Here is a 19240-nt window from a genome sequence, read left to right on the forward strand (position 1 = left end):
CTTTAGAAGAAAGAATGAGGACGGGGGTGGGGGGGATGGGCAAGAGATGTCTTCCTGGTTCTCGGCCCAGATCTGGGGCTTCGGGAGGTCCAGAGTAGCTCCATCAGTGGGAAGAGCCGGCCCTGCTCCCAAGGCAGAATCTGGGGAAACCAAAAAGCCTGGGTTTCTTGATGACTAAGCCTTTTGGGCTCTGGAATCACTGTGCTTTAAACAGTAAAGGAAAGAGATGTCTTTAGTCCGCACCCTAGTGAAGAAAGGGAACATTTGGCTGACATCGCATCTCCTAGAGAGATCCCCTAATGTGATGTATTCCTGCGTTATTTCATGACCCTGCGGGTGAGGCTGATAAACTGGTGTTGATGACGACCGTGGCCAGCTGTTTCCCCGAGACGGCCACAACTGCCCCTCTCACCCACCTGCACTTCTGCGTTGTGACCTTGCCACTCACCTCCAAGAGGAGGAATTTCTCTATTCTCTTGAATGGGGGCGGGGCTAGGATAAACTCAGCGGAAGTGACACTGGGCCAGGCGTATCCCTTAACTGACTGGCTGTCCTGTTGCTTGCGGCCCCTGGCAACACTTGCTCTGGGAGAAGCCAGGCACTGTCGAAGAAGTCTGGCTGTCCTGAGACCGCCATGCTGTCAGGAAGCCTAGGCTAGCCGCGTGTACGAGGCCATGCGACAGAGAAGCCCATGAAAGCCTCTTGATGCTCTAACCACCTGGGCCCAGGCACCAGACGGGTGAATGAAGAAGCCTTCGGATGGCAGGGGTCCCAGCCACCCTCTGACGGCAAGAACCACCCAGCTCCTTCCAGCTGACTTCTGGAACGGAGAGATCGAACGGTACACTGTTGTAAGTCACTAAGTGTGGGGCCAGCTGGTTCTAACGCAACAGACGAGTGGGGCGCTGAGCAAGGCTGGATGTGTTCTGCTCCCCGGTGAGCGGTGTCCACGAGCTTCCTGCGTTCAGAGCGCCATCATCTCCCCTCCCACGGCAGGTCCAAGGCGGGGACAGACAAGAGCTGCCTCCCATGGCAGGCTCATCGCACCCCAGGCCCCACGGCCTATGTCAACCATCGGCCCCTCCCAATAAACCCCTGAAGTTTTAACTTCCCCCTTTTACAGATGAAGAAATGAAGCCCCAAGCCACATCGCCAGTAAGTTGGCCTGACTCCAAGATCTATGCTCCAAACCACTGGGAGTCTTTGCCTTCCCAGTGAGTGTGGAGAAAACACTTCAACCCTTAAAGACGTGAAACTTCTCTGGACCCAGCTGGTCCCTCAGCATTTGGGGGCCGTGCCGCAAATTTAGCAGGCTGCGACTGTTCGTATCCTGTATGTGCCAAAGAAAACACGGGCCCTCGACCAGCTCTTTGGGAGATTATCTCTAAACCCCTGGGATATCCTGTTTAATAAAAGTGTCTTTGCATACCAGGGACCCTGGGCCACACCAGGCCTGACGGTCTATGCTAACAATGTGATTTATGGGGGGGCCTGGGATCATGACAGATCACTCGACCTCTGCAGGAGCCAGAGCCAGAGTAACTGAGGTCAGTCACATGGGTGCCCCATGCCTAGGACGGATGCCCGATAAAAACGGCACACTCAGGCTCAGGCAAGCTTTTCTGGTGTCATACTCGTGGCCCGTCGTGCCTGGTAGAATTAAGCGTGCCCGTAAGCCTCCACCAGGTGAGCATACCTGGAAACTCACTCCTGATCTCCCTGTCCCTGCCCTGTGCACCTGTTTTCTTGGCAGATTTTAATCTGCATCTTTTCTCTTCCCAACACAGGAGCTCGGCATGCCCTGCTGAGCACCCGAGCTGGGAACCTCGTTTGCCTGTCATCAATGCACCCGACAAAACCCAATATGGAGGGGAAAAAAAAAAATCTGTTCGCTCTGTCAAAGTCAGGCGCAGACAAATGAGTCCCTGTTCACTTTATTCAAATAATTTTTTTCTCTGAATCTGAGTAGAACTGAGGAAGAATCAAAGAAAACCTCATATATTAAATTCTTAAATAGATTCTTTGAATTGAAAAGTAAGGGTCAATAGGAGAGGCACAGGTGTGGGCCTTGTCCCCGCCAACAAAGCCACCAAGGCAGTCCCGCAAATTAAGAAAAATGGCAAATCCATTTCTTAAAAAAAAGTTCTTGAGGGGAAAGATTAAAAAATACCTAAGTTTCAAAAGCCGGACTACTGCCACACCCCTGGCTCTCCACCCCCCCAGAGCGTCCAAAGGTAGAGAGTCTCCGGGTAAGTTTTCAGTGATGCAGCTTTTGCAAACATATGCAAATACATTCCTCGTTAGCAGTCCTGTTTTGGCGATTAATAGCAAGCAATATGCTTGGATTAGAGGTCCGATTTCCACTCGAATGCAAAGTGTCTTCTCCTCTCGGCAACAATCTGCAGAGATCTGAAAAGGAAGACAAGCACGTTAGGCCGAGTCAGACAGACCTTCCATATTCATATGTGCGATCGAGGAACTATTGGGGTCTTGCCGCCTATTCACATAAGCAGGGGCGGTGATCTCTGCGCACCCCAGATGGCCAGAGAGAATTTAAATTTAAAAGCTTTCCTTGGGGTTCTCACCCTCATCCCAAACTGCATCCATCTGACATCAAAGATAGACTCTGTTTACTTACGAGGAGAAAGGGGTGATGATTACGTCATCAATGCCAATGGATTTCTGGAGGCGAGGGAAGGATCGGCATTTGTTTCAGGCCAACTGTTTACCAGGGACGAGCCAAAGCGCACTATGTATGATACCGCATTGGAACAGTACAGCGAGGGCTTTTGTCAGCAGGAAGGTTCAAAAATCAACTACAGACTCTGCAGACCCAGAACGAGGGGGAGAGGAGAGCGGGAATCACGGACACAGGAGCCTTCCCATAGGAGGTTTCTTGCCTCTGGAAGGCACCAGAACTCTGGGATCTCAGCACCATTCAAGATGGGATCCCTGATAATGACAGGGCCTGAGGCTGGTGCAAAGTGGATTTAAAAAAAAAAAAAGAAAGAAAGAAAGAGACTAGAAGATATGCTGATTATTTAAAAATAAGATCAGGAGACTAAAAATAGAGGCCAGGCTCGAAGGTTCTTTATAGTCTAGAGCAAAAGGGAGAAACCCATGCGAGTGGGTTGTGACCTCTCTGGGGGGTCACCCGAGTGACAGAGGAAGTGAACTTCCTGGGGCCTTAACGCCAGCGCCCACGCGCATAGCGGGGGCACGAGGCTTCCTGGATTCCCACGCGCCCACCTGGGCCAGCTCACTTCATCTCTCGGCCCCACCGGCAGTCGGCCGGCCCAGGTGAATCCCCCTTCTCCGGATGTCACAAATGGAGGCTGGGAGGTGGCCAACCTGAAGTGGGATCCTAAATCTTTGACCAAGGTCAGAACGTGTCCCCCTACCCCCGCGCAAGATACGGGTGGCTAGACAGGCACTTCAAATCGTTCCTCAAAAGCAAACTCTGGAAGAAGAGGCCCCGGGGGCGGGGGGGTGGGGGAAGAACGATGCTGCCATTTGGTGGCTGTGTGCTCTTGGGCAAGTCAGAGCCCCCTCTGGGCTCTGAAAGCTTCCTTCTCTATGTCAGCGGCCATCCCAGGGATCCTCACGGTTAACGGAGTAACCCAGGGGCAGCACTTGGCCCAAAGTCCTGGGGGTTATTCTTAGACCAGAGCTGCTTGGAGCTTCTCTTAGAACATTAATTGCTTTGGGCCAACCGGTTGCTGTTTATAGAAGCAGGATAAACAGACAACATTCTATGCCAAAATGTTCTAGAATCCTAGCCCCCAGCCCCATCACATGAGTCCCTGGTGCCCCCTCCCTGAAGTCAGACAGACCTTCTTCTGGTTGGTCCTGCAATGATCCCTGCCCCCACCGGATCCAGAGCTAGGAGACTAAGCTGTGATTCTATAAATAGCTTCCCCAGCTTGTCGCCATGGAAACCCCCCTTGGGGCTGGGTCAGCCCACCTTGGTGGACACTCCTCCCCAGGGAGGCCCTGGAAGGGCAAGGCTTTCAGGAGAGTAGCTCCTGGACTCAGAAGGCGTTGGGGGAAGGCGGGGGAGAGAAGGGACGTCTGCAGGCCTACCTGGAAATCATGAGCTTCCTAAGTGGGCGGAGGTGCTGTTCTGGTTCACCTGGAGGAGGAAGCAACACATGAAGGAGTCAAGGCCAGGTTGGGGTGCAAGGATCTCACTGCCCTGAGGTCAAGCCTCAGCATCACTGGGGCGGGCACACACTCGCTCATGGGGTATTCACCCCACACCTACTACAGGCCGGGTGCTGGGGATGCTGTGAACATGGCCGACCTGGTCCCATTCTGCAGCTTATACAAACACATATGCAAGATAATGTCCCCTCCACCTCCGGGCAATACAATGGGCTCCTGTGAGTGACTCTGGAGCTACTTCAGAGACGGTGGTCACGAAAGGCCACTATGAGGGGATGACATTTAAGCTGAAGCACAATGAAAAATAAACATATGCTCTTTGTCCTGGGGTTCCCGGCACACAGCTTCTAAAACCCTAGAATCTCCCAGTGATAACAAGAGGCTCTTGTATGCTAATGAGATGACAGGTATCTGGCTTCAGAATGGGCGCTGGTGGCTTAGAAAGACCAAGGGATGCCTCTGGGGAGGGGAGAAGGGCTGGAGAGTAAGCCAATAACCAATGATTAAATCAACCATACCGACTTCACGAGCACTCCCCAGAAAGCCCTAGATGATGGCTTCGGAGAGCTTCCAGATCGGTGAGCACACGGAGGTGCCGGAGGGTGGCGTGCTCGAAGAGGGCCTGGACACCACACCCCTTCCCCCGTACCTTGCCCTGTGTACCTCTTCCATGACCATTCCTGGGTCGTATCCTTTCTAATAAACCACTAATCTAGGAAGGAAAGTGCTTTCCCAAGTCCTGTGAATTATTCTAGCAAATTCTCAAATATTAGTTGGCGGGGCAGAAATGTGGGTAGCCGGGGAACCCCAAGGTGGCTGGCCTCTGAGGTGGGGGCAGTCTTCTGGGACTGAGCCCTTAACCTGCGGGGCCTGACACGAACTCTGGGCATCACTGTGCAAACTGATTCTGGAGAATCAGAAATGGGTTGTTGGTGCTGGAAAACGCCCCAAAAGCCGAGCTCTAAAAGATGCAAATGAGGCGAGGTACACAGAGGTCTGGCTGGAAGAGCATTCCTGGCAGAAGGAACAGCAAAGATCTGGAATGGGGGCGGTGGTGTTTGGTGCCTCACGAATGAGGATTCTTTTTCTGCATTCGCTGCAATTCTAACGTGTGAGCTGCTCTGTTTTGCTTGCTTACGATTTTTCCACCTCTGGGGTTTCAGGGTGATCATTCTAGATGGCTACAGAGTGCCCTGTGGAATGCACATGCCTTCATATACAGAACTGTTGCCGTAAGACTGTTCTCCAATTCTGCGATACCGTGACGGAAGCCAGGTGCCCCGTGGAGGACAGGAAGGGAGATGAGGAAGGAAAGCAGGGGCCCGATGCAGTTGGCAGGGCAGCTCTCCGGAGCGTGGTGGTGTTCGCAACGACAGGGCGCATTCCTGCCACTCCTCCACAGTTTGCCCCCAACAGAGCAAGAAACAGTCCCAGGCCAGCCAGACATCTTGAATACGCCACACAATGCAAGAGAATGTAAACTGCTCCCACTCTTCTGTACAACAGTTTAGCCTTCTGGGTCAAGAGTCTGAAAAAGAACGGGACCCTTCCGCCCACTGATGCCACTTCATAACGATGTCTTCCAAGGGAAGGGCTCAGTAGAGCCCGGCAAGGTCAAGATGAAGTGTACATGCCATCGTTCGGGACACTGCAGAAACTGGACATGATCTTGGGGCAACAGTAGCTCATACTACATTCCAGAAAATACTATGTCACCATTCCAAATGGCAACAGCGAAACCCGAAAGATGGGAAAACATGAAGAATGCAAACCCAAACGGCTCACTTGATGACACCGCAAGGAATGCCAAAAGCCTGCTCGGGCGGGCAAAAGAAGATACTATGCAAAAAGGAAAGGCGTTTCGGGTGATGACTCCTTCCCCTCACCCCCTCTTCTGCGTGTGGCTCTTGTTACATCATCTTTTCGGTTAAAGCAGGCAATAAATTAGTGCTGACTAATGCTCGTAACATTTTGTTCACGGCGGCAAGAGGATGGGCTGGGTGTCTGACTCCCAGGAAGGGAGCATCGAGCCCTCCCCAAGGATCTAAGATGGGTGCAAAAGCCAAGGACCCCGGACAATGAGCATTCATGAATTTGATTATTAAACTGGAGATTGGCACCCTTTCTCTGCCAAATTAAAAACAAACAAACAACCCCCATATACACAAACTAAGACACCTCATTTAAAGGGGGGCTATCATATCAGTGAAGGGGGTGGTCCTTCTTAACATGATCCATGGACCGCACCCCACGGACATACCCAGGATGTGTGGGAGGCACAGCCAGGGAGATGGGCTGGGGGCAGCAGGGGCATTTGTACGTCTACATCCGTGGGGATACCCACACCAGGTGACCCTTACGGTTCTCGTTCTTTGGTTGACTGATAAAAATTCCAGGCTGGGTCGTGTTTGGGGACTGCCACTTTCTACAAAACTGAATTTAAGGCTAGAGACAGAGAGCTTGACAGAAAGCCCCCACCAATCCTCCAACTGCTCTCAAGCCAGGAGACAAGGCGATGGGAGCAACCCGGGCAGAAGGCTGCTATTTGGCCCCAGATGGATCAGACACTTGGAGGGCCCCTGGCCTGACCCACCCTCCCCCAGCCCAATTTTCTGACGAGGAAATGATCAGCCAGATTAGAGAAGCGAAGTGTCCGAGGGCATCCGCAAGCTAGTGGGACAGCCCAATAAACAGATTTCAGAATTCCCCTTGGGGTTTCTAACCTGAAAATATCCTTTCAGATTGGCTGGTGTTTTATAGTCTCCTTTCAAGACCTAGGAAAAAGAGACGAAGTATCTCTGTCATGGAAATGACCAAAAAATAAAATTCATCCTGTCACCTCCACCTTCCCGTCCACCCATTTACCACCCACCTATTTATGCATCTACCCAGGCACCCGTCTATTCACTCACCCTCCCTCCCTCCCATCCAGCCACCCACCCATCCAGCCACCCACCCACCCATCCACTCTCCCATCCATCCACCCATCCGTCCATCCGTCCATCCACTCTCCCATCCATCCACCCATCCGTCCATCCGTCCATCCACTCTCCCATCCATCCACCCATCCGTCCATCCGTCCATCCGTCCATCCACTCTCCCACCCATCCACCCATCTGTCCATCCGTCCATCCGTCCATCCACTCTCCCATCCATCCACCCATCCGTCCATCCGTCCATCCACTCTCCCACCCATCCACCCATCCGTCCATCCGTCCATCCACTCTCCCATCCAACCTCCCATCCATCCATCCAACCTCCATCCCTCCGCCCTCCCATCCATCCACCCCACCCCCTACCCGTATTCCCACCCATCCACTCTCCCATCCATCCACCCACCTACCCATCTATCCATCCATCTACCCATTCATCATCATCCATCCATCCAACAATCCAACATTTATTGACCTCCTCTTATTTCAGGCATTATTCTAAGCTCTGGAGTATTCTAAGCTCAGTATTAACCAGACAATTAAAATCCCTTTTCTCCTGGAGCCTCCATCCTAGAGGAGGAGCCCGAGGATCCACGAGTAATAAACACAAACGGGAATATATCAAACCATGGGAAGCACCATAGAGAAAATAAAACAAAGGCATGTACTCAGGAGTGACCAAGGGGCTTCTATTGAGCAGGCGGTCCCAAAGGACCTCTCAGAACAAGTGACCTTTGAGATGAGCCCTCAGTGACAAGGAAAACCAGCTCTGAAGGAAAAGCCTGCCAGGCAGAGGGCACAGCTAGGGCAAAGAAAATCCCAGGCTTTTCCACTATCTTTCCGTATATAAACCACCGTGGAGACCGGCACCGTCCAACAGAAAGTAATGTGAACCAAGTGTGTAATTTTAAGTTGTCTAGTAGTCACACTTAAAAAACAAAACAAAACAAAACCAAAAAAACCCAGAAAGTCAAGTGAAGTAACTCCAGTTATTTAACCTGAGATATCTAAAATAGTCATACTTCCATGTGTAATTAACATAGAAATGATTAACGAGAAACTGGACATACTGTCTTTGGTACCAGGACTTCAAAATCTGGTGCGTAGCTTACACTTAACAATGCCTCTCGATTTGGACCAGATTTCACTAGTCACATCCAGTGGCCACGGGAGGTTAGTGGCTGGAAGCCCTAATGGACAGCGCAGGTGCAGACAAGTTCACGAGCGCCAGGGTCCTCTCAGTGCCTGACCGTCCTGCACCCCAGGTCTGTTACAGGAACAAAGGTGTCTACAAAGAAACACGCAGGCACGCACATATGCGCAGAAACACACACGCATGCACGCATGCGCAGAAACACATACGCACGCACACATGCGCAGTAAAGGCTAAACAAGTGTCAGGCAGCCACTGGGAAGAAACCAGAGACAGCTTCCCTTTGAAACAAAGAAACGATAGAGGCTCAGGGAGTTGATCTCGCGCATCAAAATGTTTACATTTGTATACAATACACAAGGTCAGGCCTTACTCTGGGAGCTTCTGATTCACATCCTGGGACACGGCAGGGGCCTCCGCCTTTTATTTACTTGTTATTATTTATTCTTTTTTTAGAGAGAGTGTGAGAGCAAGCGGGAAGGGCAAAGGGAGAGGGAGAGAGGGAACCTTTAAGCGGACTCCTTGCTGAGCACAGAGCCCAACGTGGGGCTCAATCTTATGACACCTGAGATCATGACCTGAGCCGAAATCAAGAGTTGGTCGCTAAACCAACTGAGCCACCCAGGCGCCCTGGGTCTCTGCCTTTTAGAGAGACTTCAGAGAAGTTGCCGCTGGGCCCTCGGCTAAGAACACAGGGTAAGGAGAGCCCGTTGTCACTGCGGTCCTCACCCTGGCCCCGACACTGCCTGTGAGAAGCGCCTGGGGGCTGGAGTTCAAGATCATTCCCAGCTGCTGTTTCTTCTTTTTAACCCAGTCAATTGATCTTTTTTTATTTTATGAAGATATATGCAATATATATAAAAAACAGTATATGAAATACAGCATAGGTACAGAAAACTGTATGAAACACATTAAGTACAGCCTAAGGAATACTCTATAAAAAAAACATAATAACTAATAATGACTTAAAATAACTGAATAATAAAAAATAGACCACATCGAGGTTGCGAATATTCACACTGTCGACACGGCCTAAGCATCTACGCTGGATCTCTGAGTATTTCCACAAATAAATGTTTGCACAATCCACAGATGTCAAGGGGGAGAGGAAGCCCTGAGACCCGCTTCAATCACAAGGACCAAGCCTCCAAAGCTCAGGGTTAAGAGAGCCTGCCTGTGTGGGAGAGGCGTTAAAGCCTTCTTCAGCACCAAACGGTGTCTTTCTCCTTGAGTCACTGAAGAATTAAAGGGAAAGTGACAGAAGTTATGACTTTCTTCCTTGGCTCTTCAACATAAGAACTGTTTACTTTCTGGGGCGCCTGGAAGGCTCAGTCGGTTAAGCGTCTGCCTTCAGCTCAGGTCAGAATCTCAAGGTCCTGGGACCGATCCCTGTGTCAGGACCCCTCTTCATACTGTCTCTCTCTATCTCTCTCAAATAAATAAATCAAATCTTAAACAACAACAACAAAAAGAATTGTTTACTTTCTAAAGTCAGCATGTGTTTGGAAACGCTGGGCGTAGCTGGAATTAAGATGCTGGGTCTTAATGGGGTGAGGGCTAGCAGGGCCTGTCCTCAGGCCTGGGCCCCACGCTCAGTTACCCTCACTAACTAATGCCTCTAAGGAAGTCAGAACCCTGCACCCAGAGGAGACGAGAAGCTGTGACAGCAACATGTAAATAAGACCGTGAACTTGCTAACTATTCCCTTATGCAGGATTAGTTGACTTTTAATGCTTCAAAACCATCGCATTGAAGTCCTCTTCCTTGACCGCCTCAACTAAGGAGAGCTTAAAAAGTACTTTAAACTGCCCCGAGCTCACATTTGTCTGAGAAATCAACATTAAAATTTATGGGGGAATAAAGAGACCAACAGCTTATTCATACTCGGGCTCAACAAAGACTTGATGTGCTTTACAGACAGACAAGCTAGAGACATAGTGGGAAAAGGGTGAAAAAGCACAGAGAAACCAGATGAAATCAGTACACAAACGGGCCCGCTGTTAGCTGCTCCAGTGTGAGAGACAGGCTACCAGCTGGTTTTGAGCTTCCCTGTGGCCCAAGCGAAAATGGAAATACAAGCGATCTTACCGTTCACCGCGTCCCACCCCCGCTGTCGGCAGGGAGCACGTCTCCGCGCATGCGCACGCACTCACCCGGTGCGTGTTGTTGATGACGATGGGGTCCGGCTTGCCGTAGTTGGGCGGGTTTGCATAGGGGTCATAGCCGAGCCGAGCCAGCATGGGGGCGATCTGGGCCATGTCCCTCACCACGTCCCCGGGGATGTGGCCGGTCCACTTGGAGAGCGCTTCCAGGTTCACAGGCTTGATGACCTGGTCTGTGGATCGCTCGATCCTGGGGAGAAAAAATAGGCTGTGCGGGGCACAGGGAGACCCAGATGGCACCTGGGGCAGCCGGACAGGCTGGGGGTACCTGGCCCTGGGGCAGCTGTGCCCCCCGCCCCCCCGCCGAATGTGAGGCTGTGGACCAGTCGCTTGGCCTCCTCATACCTCCTCTGTACATTGGGGATAAGAGCACGTGGCGAGAAACTGGAAAACAGTATTAGGCAGCACGCACTTAAAATTCTGCTTCTTTGACGTCACGACTTTTTAAAAATAACGTTTCATTTTGGTGACTAAGATGGATATTTTGTTCTTGAGAAAGAATTATAAAACACAATTGGTAAGGCTAAGAGTGGCTTCCACTCCCAGCATCGGCTCCTGCAGGGACCTCGTCTTGGCATCTGGGGGGCCCACCCTCTCAATCCGTTTTCTGTGCTTTATACAGGAGAGCGGCTAGGGGCAGACTCAGGAGCCAGACTGCCTGGGTTCAAACGCCAGCTTGACCGGCACTGGCTATGGGGCCTTGGGAAAGTTACTTCACCTCTCTGAGCCTCCTCCATTAGTCGTCCTCTACAAATGGGAATAATGGCAGAACCCACCTCATGGGGCCGTTCTGGGGAGTCAATGAGTTAATCCCAGAGGAGTACGTGGCACGTTGTGAGGTCTCAGGACATGCTGGCTTTTTCTTTCTCATGCACACAAGGAAATCCTATGGTTTGCAGTTTTTACGGCAGAATTCACACGCTGTACGTTTTGGTTTATGACATTGTTTCGCACCCGACACCTCATTCTTCTCTCCAGCTGTGCTCCCTTCCTCCAAAGCTTATTTTGCCCGTGCCCCTGAAGATAGCCATTTCGGTTGCTTTCACCCTTGGCTGCGCCAATGGAACCACCATCCGTCGGACGTGCTTCTCCACTCTCCCCTATGACCGGCTCACCCAGCCATCTGAATCACAAGGACTATACCGATCATAGGTCAAGGGCCTTGTACGATGGAGGGCAGGAGAATTCCCAGGATCCAGGGTCTATTTCTAGATGTTTCCATCCCAACTACAAGATAAATTGGGAAGAAGAATGGAAACGAGAGATGTGGCAAAAAGAGGCCAGGACCAGGAGGGAGGAGGGCAGGGAGGATGAGGGGCGGGGATGGGTGGGAAGAGCAACGGGTTTGGAGTCTGCAGACTGGAATAGAAATCTCAGCTCGGTCTACTGTGTCAGAGACCTCAAATATATGCACAGCCTTTCCACACCCTGAATCTCCAGGACTGCGTGAGACAGAAATGACACAGAGGCAGACATCCCAGAACACGAATGGGAGCAATGCTTGTGAGGAATAAAGAAAGCTGGAAATAACCCATGTGTCCACAAACAGGGGTCAGTGAATAGGATATCATGTTCCAGAGTGGAATATTACACAGCCATCTAAAATGATGTTGCGGTGGCGGGGGGGGGGCACGGGCAGGTGGTCCCGGACACAAAGTGAAAAAGGGTTACAGAGAGACATGTTTGTGTCCAGTAAGACTCTGGTTTTCTTAACAGCCCCTGACAGAGGACCAGCAGGTCCTATCTCAACATCTGCATGGTGGGATTGGAGGTTGTTTCTCCTTTCCTAGGGAAATTGTCCCCATTTTCTAAAATAAAGATGTATGCCTTCAGTCATCTGATTTTTTTTTTTGTCACGGTAATTTACAAAATCCCAGCTCCAGCATCTCGGGGATTCTTGGGCCTTGTCAGGATGGAGACAGAGAGATAGCACACAGATCCTGCACTGTTCACATGCTCTGGGTCTCAGGAGAGGGACGACTCCTCAGAGGAAGAAGGTGGAGAGCAAGAGACAGAGGAGGGAAAGAGGAGGGGTCCCGGATGTGGACAGCATGAGAGCACACGCTCTCAGTCTCAGAGCAGACCTCAGTTCAAATCCTGGCCCCGCACTTTGCCAGCTGTGTGGCCTTTGGTAACTTCTCTCTGAGACTCAGTTTCTTCATCTGTAAAATGGGGAGAAGAGCAGTTCTTATGTCCTCAGGCTGCTGTGGGGATTAAAGGAATAATGTGTGTTGGGGGCTTAACTGAGTGCTTGCCACACCTCAGGCACTCACTCCATGGTAATGAGGGTGAGGATAATGTGTAGGCCAATAAAAGTGATGTCAATGCTAACGTCATGATGATGATGATGATGATGATAATAATAATAATAGGAATAATAGCATCTAATATGTATTAACCTATTTGATGCTCATAGGTAGCTGGAAGATTGACAGACTACACCCCCGTGTTACAGATAAGAAAATGGGGCACAGGGGCGCCTGGGTGGCTCAGTCGTTAAGCGTCTGCCTTTGGCTCAGGGCGTGATCCCGGTGTTCTGGGATCGAGCCCCACATCAGGCTCCTCCGCTGGGAGCCTGCTTCTTCCTCTCCCACTCCTCCTGCTTGTGTTCCCTCTCTCGCTGGCTGCCTCTATCTCTGTCAAATAAATAAATAAAATCTTTTTTTAAAAAAATGGGGCACAGAGAGGTTGAGACACTTGCTCAAGGTCACACAGCTAGGAAGTGGCAGAGCTAGGATGGGAACCCAGACAACCTGGTTCTACATCGGTGTTCCTAAGTCAACCTTTACCCACGATGGCTTATTATAAAGCACATTCAAAGCCTGCTGATTCTTTCAGGAAAGGGAAGAGTTGATGGCCCCACTTTTGTGGATAATGAAGGAGAGGCTCAGAGAGGCACAGTGACTTGCCCAAGGCCACACAGCTCAGAGAGACAGCGCTACTCTTCCCACCTACTGCCTCTGAGCCAGGCCGGGGCGGGGCTAGGTGCAGGGCGAGGGCTTCACTCACTTGGACAGGGACACGCCACCCGGCTTGCCAATGAGGTCCTCGTGGTGCAGGACGGCATCGTTCCAGGCAATGCCCAGAAAGTCCAGGATGAGCTTAAGGGAGCGCCTGGGGTGCAGTACCAGCTGCTCGTAGTACACGGGCAGGCACTTGTCCTTGCCCACCTCCATGCACTGGGCGTACATCACCTCGATGGCCTTGTTCCACTTGGTGAGGCAGTCGCGGTAGCTGCTGAGGTCGAAGCCGGCGATGGTGACCTTGCGGGTGATCATGGAGTGCACGGACGCCCGGCCGTCGCGCACCATCAGCAGGAACTTGGAGTTGGGGAACAGGCGCGACAGGTACACGGAGGACTTGAGCGTGAAGGGGTCCTTGTTGCACAGCACGCGCGCCGGCTCACCGTGCTTGGCGATCACCTCCAGGATGAAGGCCTGCATGGCGGCGTCCAGCACCTCGTCCGTCACGCCCGCCTCGTCCAGCCGCAGCTTCTCGCGGCCGGACTTGGACCAGGCCTGGCGCATGGCCAGCACGCGCGGGATGATACGCGTCTCCTCGCCGCAGCGCACCTCTGGGTGGGCGTCCAGCATGGCGCGCATCAGCGTGGTGCCGCTGCGGGGCACGCCGCCCACGAAGATAAGCGGCATGGCCTTGCCGTAGCGGTACTCCACGCGGTCCGCGCCCACCATCACCAGGTCCTCCTGCTCGGGCCGCATGGCCCCCCGGGGGCTGCGCGGGCCCCCCAGCACCGCGCGGCATTCCAGCACCTGCTGCCCCACCTGGACCGCCAGCACCAGAGCCAGCGCGCAGCCGGCCGCCAGTAGCGCCCTCCGCACCGACAGGCGCATGCTGGGCCTGGGGGGGCGGGCCGGCTTCAGCGACAGGTCAGCGGGGGGCCGGAGGGGCTCGCATCTGGGGAGAGAGAGGGACGCCTGTGAGCTGCGGGTCCTAACCAAACACACCCCGACGGTCGGCTTCATCTAACGAGTGGGGGTATTAATTACTCTGACATCGACTCTCAAAATGTTTCCACATTTAGCAATGCTCTGGAATGTCCGGATTCAGCAGCATATCCGCTTGGCAAGGGCACGGTTTTTGCGTGTTCTGTTCATGGCTGTCTCTCCAGAGCCTAGTACAAAGCCTGGCACCTCGTAGGTGAGTGGTAAGGATTTGGGGGATGTGCCTTGGTTGAAGGCACAGGGCGAGGCCAGAAGCGCTAGGACAGGAGGGCCCTAGAAAGAGGCGGCGAGGGGTGCCCACCTGGGGACCAGCTGAGCTGGGGTCCAAGATTCCAGCCCAGGCCGGCCCACTCCGAAGGACCACACTGCCACCCAGGAGACGGTGTGGAATAGCCTATCCTGTTCTGAGCCTCTTCTGGAATCACTACGCATTCACTCAGTCTTCATTCCACAAATGGGTATTAAGTATAAAAAGGTGCCAGGCACTGCGCTCAGTGCTGGGGACAGGCAAATGGCGAAGACAGCAGGGCCTTTGAACTCAAGAAGCTCACATCTCCTAGTGGGGGAAGCGATAGCATACAAGCTATAGCCACAGGGTAAAAATGGCTTACATGGTGAGAGGGCTCAAGTAGCGGAAGGAGGAGGGAGGTCAGGGAGGGCCTCTCAGGGGAGGTGGCATCCAAGCTGAATCCTGCATGAGAAGGAGCCGGCCTTGTGAAGATGGGTGGGAGTGGTCCAGGCAAAGGGAACAGAAAATGCAAAGAGCCCCAGACAGGAGAGGGTGTTGGGGGTTGAAGAACCTCAGGAGGCCGTGGAGGCAGAAGGGAGGGAGAGGGAAAAACCGGGGGACACAGAAGCCACACAGGTTCTCAGGAGATGGAGCAGGACGTACTCTCAGGGCAGCTCCTGGGCAGAGGGCCTGCAGGGGCGAGAATGGAGGCAGGGAGGTCAGAGAGGAGGCTCCTGCTGGTGTCCTGGTCCCCGGCAGACTCAGGGATGCCGCGATTGTGATGGTGACGTGGGGACACGTGCAGGGGATGACTGAGGACATGAATTACGAGCCCCAGACTGGGCTCCTCATGCCCCCCAGGGACGACGATCAGACTTCAGGGGCAAGTCTTCAAGTAGGGGCTTGTTTTGGGAAGGAGGCCCACCCAGCCCAGCCACCCCCTTCTCCAGTCCCCTCAAATGACAGGCCTGCCCTCCTCCCTAGTTTATCCTCAAGGCCCCTCCTTTCCAGAATCAAAGTGAGGTCTTGAGGTCTGAGGGCATTTGAAAAGGCAGGCAGGCCCGGGTTCGAATCCCAACTCTTCCCCTTCCTGTGTGGCTGTGTGAGCCTGGGCAACACACCTCACCTCTCTGAGCCTCATCTGTAAAGTGGGTCTAAGAGTCTCAACCTTAAAGGGCCAGCATGACCATTACACGACTCCCTTAAAAACTGAGGAACGTGCCTGGCACATAGGTAGCATTTGAAAGGATATTACCAGTGGTCTCTACCATGGTCATTGGTTATTTATTTATCCCCACATTCAGTGAGTACCCTCTGCGTGCCTGGAGTTGGGCTCGGGAGCCAAGAGACACGGCCTCCGCTCCCAAGTCTACCCACACCGTGGAGCCACACCTGGGAAGGGGTGACAGGTTCTACCTGAGTAGGTGAGGGAAGGCTTCCTGCAGGCGGTGGCCCTCATGCAGAGCCTGAATAGCGATGGCTGGTTTTCAAACAGCCAGGTGGGGAAGACAGAGACGAGTCTTCCTGGCAAAGGGAACAGCCAGTGCGAAAGCCCAGCCAGGGAAGAACGCAGCACGGAGGGGGGAGCTGCATGCAGCCTGTGAGGGGGGCGGGGCCCGTGGGAAGGGAGCGGGAGCCGGTGTTCCTCAATGGACATGAGACTTGGCCGAAACCACGGAAAGACCCAGTTTGCAGCTGGACCGATCCACCCACAAGGGCTTGGGCTGCCTGGAGCCCCTGGGGCCGTAGCAAGTGGGAAATCAACATCAGAACTGAGGCAACACACAATCTCGGCCCTGGGGTCCAAACTGCTGAGAGGCCCCAGCATTTCCTGGCCATGTGGCTTTGGGAGAGTCACTTCCCCCACGTAAACCACAGCTTCCTGGCTGCAAAGAGGGGTGGGGTGCACTGACCTCAGATGCTGCTGTGAGGGTTCTAGAAGCGACTGACACAGCACAGATTAATCTCAGCCTGGGGTCCCTGGCCTCTGTGAGCATCGGAAAATAGCTGGGGACCCTCTCCCCAGAAAACTGCGCCTGTCCCATGCTGCCGACAATGGTGGGGATTCCCTGGTCCTCTGAACTCAGGGTCTGGGACGGGGAAATCTGATTCCAGAGCTACTTTCAGGGCTAAGGCAGGCTGGACAGGACGTAAAGCTACTCGGAAATCTCTCCAAGGACCCGTCAACTTGTTCGAGTGCTCACTGAAATCCTCCTCTTAGACTCGAGACTCAAATTCTGTTTATTATTTCAGTGTCAGTGCTCCTGGAGGACAATCAATCACACTTTAGTTTGAATTAGAGCCACCACCCTTTCCTCCTGACACTGGCGGGGAGCGAGAGAATGGAGCTTTGAGGGAACAGAAGGCAATGGGGGGTTGCATAATAACCTCTCTCGGGGAGCTATTATGAGGTTTAGGGAAATTTTGTGAGGCGCTGAGCCAGCACACAAAACCTAGCACTGGTCATATGGGACGCAGAGGGTTTGTATTCTGGCCATGCCCTGAATCTGCTCCGTGAGGCTGCTTAAGTCCCCTGTGGGACTCAGCCTTCTACTACCAGGACCATCATCTTTCTAAGAGACGAAGAGGCCCGCCCCCTGCACGCTGCCGCGATCTGGCTCTGTCTACCGCTGCATTTCAACCAGAGAGGACAACGCCAGCCAGGGGAGTGTAGCTGCCCAGTAAAAGAGGCCGGGGGAGTGGAGAGGCTCTTTCTAGCGCAGTCTGTGGAGGAGCCCAGACTTGGGGGGGGGGGGACCTTCTGGATGCACTAACCTCCCCTGGGCACTCTCATTGCTGGGTTCCAGCCCTCGTGGCCGCTTACCAGGATAAGGATAAGCAACAACCACCACCACTATATCACTAATCCCCATCCGGGGCTGCTGGGTATGGTTGAACATGTTGTACACTGCCCAACTACAAAAGGGTATCACATACCTAACCTAGGATAAATATGGCACCCTCGGAGTGGGACACTGTCCTGTGGCTGCCACCTAATACTGACCAAATGCCTACTACGTGAGTGCCTTGTATCATTTAGTCCCCCTACGAGGAGAGTATGAGGATCCCAATTTTAAAGAAGAAAAAAAGACCCCAAGAGGAAGAGCAACTGACCCAGGGGACTGCCGGAACTAGGATCCCCATCCAGATCTGCCAGACTGAGATGCCCAGCTCTTTTTTTTTTTTTTTTTTAAGATTTTATTTATTTCTTTGACAGAGAGAGAGACAGACAGTGCACAAGCAGGGGGAGAGGCAGAGGGAGAGGGAGAAGCAGACTCCCCGCTGAGTAAGGAGCCTGACTCGGGACTCAATCCCAGGATCCTGGGATCATGACCTGAGCCAAAGGCAAACGCTTAGGCGACTGAGCCACCCAGACATCTCCGACACCCAGCTCTTAACCACTGCGCTAAAGGAACGGGGCTATGAGTACAATGGGGTCCGGCAGGAAGCTGGGGGCTAATGTGGAACCAAGGGGCTCCTGGTGTACATCTCACTGCTGTGTCCTTACCATTCAGGGTGGAAGAGTTCTAGTCTGGTTCTCACCTCCCCCCATGCTACAGATGGGATGACTGAGGCCCACGAGGAAATCAAATCACAGCCTCACACGCTGAATCTGGGCCTCTTGGTCCTCTCCCAGGACGTAGGGGTGGTTCAGAACACAGCTCTGCAGTTGGACGACTCCCTGTCTATATAAATCATCGGTCCTCTGGGCCTCAGTTTTCCTGTTCCGTAAAGTGGGCGGTTGTTTGTTGAAAGCTCACGGTGACTCGTTCATCACGAACACTCCGAAACCCCCACGATTATTTTATTTTGTGCCATGTTGGAGATGCGCCAGGTGTAAGGCCTTGACTGCATTTCTCTGTCCTCGCTCCCTCTTGCTCACGCCTCACCTCTATAGTTTGTGTCTGTCTTCGCAAAAGCAGGGTGCTGAGTTCTCATACACAGAGATGGAGAAGGGGGGTCCAGGTGTAACCACAGCAACCAGCCCCCCCCACCTGCCCCACCCCTGAGCCTCAGAATACACAAGCCTGGGGCTCCTGGGGCCTGGGAGGCCCACAGCAGAGGCCTGCCTCTTGGAACAAATAGAAACAATTAGGGACAAGGCACTTGAAGCTCTTCAGGCAGAGAGTGAGATGGCTGGGGCCCAGCTGCCCTCGGGCGGCCCTTGAGATGCCACAGTGCTCAGAGAGGCCTGCCAGCCACTAGGGGTTCTTCAGAGCTGCTTGTCCGCTGGGGGGGGGGGGGGTGTTACCCACCACTAGTCAGGCATTTACATTTAAATTAAGTAAAATGAAAGAACATTTTAAATTCAGTTCCTTGTGTGCACCCGCCATACTTCAAGGGCCTGGTAGCCCTAGGGTGGGGTGGGGTGGGGCGGCTACCCTGCTGGACAGGGCAGGTCTGAGACCAGGTTAGCAAACAGTGGCCCTTGGTCCAAATCCAAACTGCAGCCTTTGAGTGAAGAATGGCTTTTATCTTTTTTTAAGGGAAGGGGGGGGCAGGGAAAGGGAGAGAAGCAGCAATAAAAACCTTACCCGCTTTGCAAAACCTGAAACACTTACTATTTGGACATTTATAGAACGGGTTTGTGGATCCTGGCCTAGAACATTCCCATCACTGGCAGGAAGTTCTACCGA

At 52.9% G+C, this 19240-nt stretch overlaps 1 protein-coding gene across 4 annotated transcripts in view; it reads right to left on the reverse strand.

Moving 5' to 3' along the window:
* Nucleotides 1–1918: 1918 nt before the first annotated feature.
* TPST2 (tyrosylprotein sulfotransferase 2) overlaps nucleotides 1919–19240 on the reverse strand; it is a 46051-nt gene continuing 28729 nt past the window's right edge. The window contains exons 2-7 of one of the 4 annotated variants that reach the window (XM_087857183.1): nucleotides 14986–15293; nucleotides 13422–14327; nucleotides 10404–10620; nucleotides 6888–6938; nucleotides 4084–4132; nucleotides 1919–2409 (exon numbers count right to left, since the gene is read on the reverse strand). In XM_087857183.1, the coding sequence (XP_087713309.1) occupies nucleotides 4091–4132; nucleotides 6888–6938; nucleotides 10404–10620; nucleotides 13422–14263 (1152 nt within the window). In that variant the 5' untranslated portion in view covers nucleotides 14264–14327; nucleotides 14986–15293 and the 3' untranslated portion in view covers nucleotides 1919–2409; nucleotides 4084–4090. Of the gene's footprint in view, nucleotides 2410–4083; nucleotides 4133–6887; nucleotides 6939–10338; nucleotides 10621–13421; nucleotides 14328–14985; nucleotides 15294–19240 lie in introns of all 4 variants that reach the window. The other 3 variants (XR_015722305.1, XM_045791223.2, XM_087857182.1) reach the window with 3 other exon arrangements.

The sequence above is a fragment of the Ursus americanus genome, chromosome 30, assembly GCF_024610735.1.
Source record: "Ursus americanus isolate L20-20 chromosome 30, mUrsAme1.1.p, whole genome shotgun sequence".
Lineage (NCBI taxonomy): Eukaryota > Metazoa > Chordata > Mammalia > Carnivora > Ursidae > Ursus > Ursus americanus.